We start from the raw sequence: 6,155 nt of genomic DNA, 5'->3' as shown, positions 1-6,155 counted from the left end.
AGATAGGGGGATGCTGCCCCCGACCCGCCCGCCCGCCCCCGCCCCCGCGGTGCCCGGGGAAGCCGCCGTCTGAGGGGAGAGGGAGGAGGGGGAAAGGGAGGCTGACCGCGGCGTCCCGCACCTCAGCGAGCAGCAGTGGCGATAGCAGGAGGGGGAGAACAACGGCTCGCGCCCCCGCACGCGCAGACCCTGCGGGCTTCCGTCCCTGCTCGCGCACTCAGCAACGACCGGCAGGCAACGGCCACTAAACGAAGGGAGGGCGGAGGAGAGGGGTTCTTGATGTCGTCCCGGTGCCGGCACAGGCCCACGCCCCGCCCGCCGCCACCGATACCGACTACAATTGCCACCGCCCCCTCACCTCTTCTCCTCCGCGGCCACCTCCAGCCACTGCCAACCCCGCAGCTGAACAACGCACCCGCCCATTGGGCCGCTCCCGCCCTCAACAAGCCCCGCACTGATTGGCCACTTTCTCCTTCGTGTCTCCCTCCTCCTCCTCCCTCCTCTCCTTCTCCCCCCTCCCCCCCAGTCCTCCGCCACAGTCGGCAGCGCCGCTCCGTGTGCGGCACGTGCCTCGTTAAGCCGCGACGGGAGTGCTGTGGGCAGCAGAGGGCTCGCGAGGGGCCTTGCTGCCTTCGCCAAGACAGCAGGAGGAACCGGAACGGAAGCTGCCCGGAACGCTCGTGGCTAGCTGCTCTTCCTGTAACGGTCGGTCCTTGCGCCAACTTCCGCTTCCGTGTAGCGGCTGCGTCCTGAAGAAGGGTCACGAAGCGGGCAGGTACCGAGGGCCCGTTGGCGGGAGGCGCGTAGGGCGGGCCCGGGCGTTCTCTGGGACTTGCCCGTGCCGCTGCCCACTCCGGGAGTGTCTGTGTGTGGACTTGGGAGGGGAGAGGAGGGGGCGGCGGAGGTGTCTGCTGCCCCGGGTTGTGCCCCGAGCCGGAGCGGCCTGGTGCAGCCGCCGTGGCCCTTCTCCGCGCACCGTTAGGCGGACGCCCGCACCGCACCGCCGTGCCCGGGCTAGCGGGCCTCGGCGCTGATGCTGTGCCGGCTCTCCCGCCCCTGTCCCGAGACGCCCACTCGGCCCAGCTTTTGAGAGTGCCCCGCTGGTGCTGCAGTGCAGCCCCGCTGGCCGCTGCGTGTGGGCGTTAGCGTGTGTGTGCTCACAAAACCCTTTTTTTTTTGTAGAAAATTAAATAGTGGTAGAAGAGTGGTCTTGGGTTTTTATGGCAAGGCTGTAGACTGGGGTTTAATTTTGGGGGAGCCTTTCGGGTAATGACAGCATCAGAGCTCTTCAGGTTCTCTTCTGCAAGAGAATCCTCTTTGCTTGCCTCCACAGCTTGGAGTCTTCAAGAGTTACAGGCTTCAAAGCTGTGCTGTTGGCACCATTGCATTCCAGTCAATTCTCCTAAAAAATTAAGGACCTTAAATCTCTTCTTTGCTACCAAATACACGTTAAAATGGGAATCCTGGCTCAAAGTCATCCCAGGTGCTTTGTGAAAACAGATACTTCAAACCCATCCTTACTTTTTTCCGGTCCTTCATGATCTCATTGAAAATGTTCACTTTCTCATCAGCCTTATCAATGTTTTTAACGAGAACCTTAGTACTTGCATAGTTCTCTCAAATGCGTATCTAAATAAAACATATATTTCCCAGCCTCATGAAATTACTAGTAAGGTACATCTCCTCGTCCATTCATCTATCCAGTACCTCTTTATCACCACAGTTATGTTTGAATTGGAAGCAAAAAAAAGGAGCTGAGGAGCCAAATTTGTTTGTTTGTTTGTTTCCACATTTTACTTCAGAGGTTGGTGATCATAGCTCTGCCATACCTAAATTAGAAATTTCCAAACTGAACTCTAAGCTTTTCGATGTACTCTGGGAAACCCGCAAGTTGGTGGGTCCTGGTGTTGCTAAAGTGCGTTTATAGATACTGGAAACAATTGTTTTTCTGATGCTGTTTTCTGGTGTAAATCATTTGCATAGCTGCTTCATTAATGTAATGGTGATGGTGACCTACAACACAGTAACACTTAAGCCTGCACAGTCTGCCTTATTGTGCTTAATCACCAACTTTTGAACTGCAGCATAAAGTCCCGTAGCTCTTTTTTCAACAATTTACTGCATACAGTGCAGAAGATGCTTCATGTGCAGTGTTACGTGCTTTGAAATACTTCTTGTAACCTCCCTGTTTTTCCTGTACAGGGTATTCTTTGCAAGTGTGTGAAAATAAGGTGATACTCTCTGAGAAATAAAAAAACTCTGATCTTTTCTTGTAGGTATGGGGCATGGAAATGAACATGGCCATGGCCATGACAAAGTGGAACTTCCTGACTACAGACAATGGAAGATAGAGGGTACTCCGCTAGAAAAGGTCCAGGAAAGGCTAGCTAAACGGGGTCTTAGGGATCCATGGGCTCGGTAAGTGCAACAGCCTCAAAAATAGTCTTGGTATGTTGCCTTGTAGCATCAACTGGACCTTGTCATTGCAGATTATTCTTTTTTTAGTAAAAATAGTGAAAACGCATCTAGAATATATTGGTCAGAATTTCAGCTAAGTCTTTATTTACTTTTTGCATGGCGGTCATGCCTTGCATCACCTTGATGAGTCTCCACATTTTGCAAGGCACCCTTGCACTTTGTGATGTTTCATGATGATATGGATCATGCACAATGACCAATATCTCATGCGCAAAACACTTAAGTAATACTAGGTCTTGCACACACAAGGAAGCCTATCCCTTTTCAGCAACAAGATTGTGTGTTCAGATCGTGCTGAAGTTAATGAAACTTACATTGATGTTCTGAGTATGAATAGCAGTCCTCATACACAACAGGAGGCCTTTATTTGAAAAGAAGAAATATACTAGTATACAATGTGGAATTTGATTCAACTGTGCATTTCATTTTGCTAAGCAGTGAATGACATAATGGAAGATCAGATTTTTATGTCTTAAGTTGTCCCACTCTACAATTAATACCTCCTCCTTTTTAGCTAGAGCAATTCTGGATCATTTAGGCAGCTGTTAAAACAGGGCTTAGTATATTTTTCCCACATCATGAATTATGTAATACTATGCTCAAGTTCTCTTAAATCTTGGAGAATAAAAATGCTAAATATCTTGTGCTGTGCAGTCCAGCCCTTCTGTAAGGGAAGAGTTGCATGAGCAAATTACTCCAGGAGCCTTCGTAGAAAAGCTTTACTTCAAATCAGTACAAAAAAATGTAAGAGTGAACAGGTAAACCATTCAAAAGTTGTTACATGCTATAACCTCTGGACAGGTTTGGGATTGACAGCACATTTTTCCTTCCTTTGAAACAGTTTAAGGCTGTAAGCATAAAGTAAAACATAGTTTTGATGATGATAAGAATCATTTGAGATATGAGTCCTTAGGATTATCGGTTACCAATGAACTTTCCAGGCCTGCGTTAAGTTTATGTTGCCTCTGTGGAGTGCAAGCAGTGTTAGTTTTATTTTTCCTTTGCTTCAGCCAAAATTGTTTCCAGCAAGCAATAGACTTATTCCCATATAAAAATGGACTTGTTCCCATAAAAAATAAATTTTGTGTGAATTAACCTGACTTTTAGTGCATAAGCTTCCAAGTATACTGTTCAGGAAGTGTTGTAAAACAGCAAACTGCAAAAGAGCTTGTGTAATATTTGTTGCTCCTCCTAGATAAAAAAAAATGTTCCTCTGGTAAAAGAAGGATATTGAGCCAATTATGTGGAGAGTTGAAATAAGGAATAAAGTCAAACTTAAAGCATGCAATGATTCTTCGTGAACTTTGCAAATTTTATGTAAGGTAATGTTTCAGTTCCATAGGACAAGTACAAGTATCATGCCAATCTTCCTTAACAAAGGAGAAATTAAAGTATCAAATTATTTGCTTCAGTAATCTGGAAGAAGATTGCATTATTAATATCTTGCACTAGAGGTCTTGAAAAAGTAACCCTGTTGAGGGCTTCCCTCTTTGAAATATTCAGTTCCTTTTAACAGGGGATCAGCTTCCCACCTTTTGTAGAAAGTGCACGTTGATGTACACATTCAATACAGAATAAGCTGTGTGAAAGATGTCATATTTGGAAACCCAAGTCTTTATCCATTAGTATCCTATTCTAGCATCTAGAAGATACTCTTCCATGCCAATATGCCTTCATGCTGAGTCACAGAAACCATCTGCACAAGAGGATTATCTGTGAACATAAATACTTGACCCCCTTGATTAAAAAAAACTGTATCCATCTCCTGAAATGATTGTTCTGATTTTATGACTTGTTTCTGTGCAAATGTTTTTTTTTTCCTTTTCTTAAGGGCTTTGAGTCCTTAGAGATGGCCACAGTTTGTCTCTCCTATAGATTACGCCAGTTGTGGTACACATAAATACTTGCAGTCAGTTATAGCAGTGACTAACATTTCAGTAACAATGTAGGTTGAAAACAGTAAGGCAAAACAGCTTAAGGTTTGTAAATATTCTGTAGCTTATTAGCTAAACACAATCTTTTCAGTTTGTGTGTTTCTTTTTTTTTGTTTTGTTTTGTTTTGTTTTTAAATCAGTTTTAGTAGGTTTTTCTGACTTTAGTATAGCTAAGTGTTGTATTGTAAAACAGAAAGTGCATCCACACTAGGATGAGTTTTCTGTGGCTGGAAAAACTTTCCCTTTTAAAATTTAACTATGCTAGATAACTGTCTAGCACAGTGACTAGCCTTTCTAGTTACTCCATCCCATACAGGCGCTAGTGGGTTCTGATTTCGTTTCAAACTGACTCAAAACAGAAAACAACAATTATATAACAAGAACTTAATAGTTGTGGCAACTCCGGTTACTTAAATGATAGAAATGTTACAGTCTCACTGTATATCTAGTTGAAATGCCTTCATCTTTTTTTTTCCAAACGTATTCCTGGTAATGTTTATCACAATGGCTTCACTGATCTTGTTTTATTATTTTGGTTTCATTTTTCTTCTAGTAATGAAGCCTGGAGATATATGGGTGGCTTTGCAAAACCTGTCACCTTAACAGAAGTCTTTACTAGGGGACTCAAGTGGGGATTTGCCGCTTTCGTGATAGCTCTTGGCATTGAATACACACTGTTTCCTCCAAAGAAGAATGGAGGCCATCACTGAAGATCAAATATGACAACTTAATACTTAATCATTACTAAACTGAAACATACATAAGCCTGCTGCTCACTCTGTACTTATAATATGGATATTAAAGTCTACCACAGGCAAGCCTATGTTTCTTTGATTATATTATGCTTTGTGAAAGAATAAAAAAAAAAAAACACAAAAAACAACAACAAAAAAAAAAAAAAACCAAAAAAACATAACCAGAGTGATTTAACTGATGTTGCAAGGGGCGGGGGGGGGGAAGACATATATATACTCTTGGGTTTGCTGTACCATCCTTTAAAGGACAATCTTTAAAGAACAGCGGAAGCTATCAACCCAGCTCTTTCAAGCCCTGCCAACATTCTATTAAATGAAATTGAGAGAGTGTATTGCTTTTAAGAGAAAAAAATGTGCTGTATTAATTACAGGTAACCTTATACCGATTGTTTTGTGTTTGGTTTTTTTTTTTACACTTAGTCTCTTAATAACGTGTTTTAAATTTCCTGTTTTCTTCCTTAAATTATCTAACAGCTTTTGGAGTGCTTTAAGAATGCCTGGAGTGAGGACTACAGGAGAAAAGAGTCTGTTGGCAGTATATGTCCTCTGCAGTGCTAGGAATTGGAATTGACTGAATATCCTATTGTAAATTTTGTTATGCCATTAGTAACATAAGCTAAGGAGGGTGGACTATCTCATTTTTCAATCCAAACAACAGGATATCTGTGTCACTAAACAGAAAATGAAAATTAGACATGTGAGAAACTTAAAATGCTACTAGGCAATTATATAGTGTACTTCCACGGTGAAGAAACTGGAAAGTTTAGGTAATCACATCGCAAATTGCAGGCTTACAAAAAACTTGGAAGGTCCTACTAAAACATGGGTAAAATTTTATTTTTTTTTTTCATATAATCACACACAACCTTTCTGAGTGAGATTATAGAAGAGCTTTATTTTTAGAGCCAGTAAACATCTGATACTGTGTGAGTGCAGCTGTACTGTTCAGTGGAGTTTGTCATCTCTGTATGACATTGCTCAAGGCACT

General features: G+C 43.1%; 1 protein-coding gene across 1 annotated transcript; it reads left to right on the top strand.

The window, feature by feature from the left end:
• Positions 1–559: 559 nt before the first annotated feature.
• NDUFB3 (NADH:ubiquinone oxidoreductase subunit B3) lies at positions 560–5,230 on the top strand. The gene is made up of 3 exons (XM_082484134.1): positions 560–775; positions 2,277–2,418; positions 4,966–5,230. The coding sequence occupies exons 2-3, from the start codon at positions 2,279–2,281 to the stop codon at positions 5,120–5,122; spliced, it is 297 nt and encodes a 98-aa protein (XP_082340260.1). The 5' UTR covers positions 560–775; positions 2,277–2,278; the 3' UTR covers positions 5,123–5,230.
• The last annotated feature ends 925 nt before the right edge of the window (positions 5,231–6,155 follow it).

Source organism: Vanellus vanellus, assembly GCF_965231255.1.
Source record: "Vanellus vanellus genome assembly, chromosome: 5".
NCBI lineage: Eukaryota > Metazoa > Chordata > Aves > Charadriiformes > Charadriidae > Vanellus > Vanellus vanellus.
This window is presented reverse-complemented; position numbering and strand designations above follow the sequence as displayed.

Excerpts from the sequence above, each read along its gene's own strand:
- NDUFB3 (XM_082484134.1), top strand. The coding sequence starts at position 2,279 with ATGGGGCATGGAAATGAACATGGCCATGGCCATGACAAAGTGGAACTT. Across the intron at positions 2,419-4,965 it reads CTTAGGGATCCATGGGCTCG|TAATGAAGCCTGGAGATATA; the intron begins GTAAGTGCAACA and ends TTTTTCTTCTAG.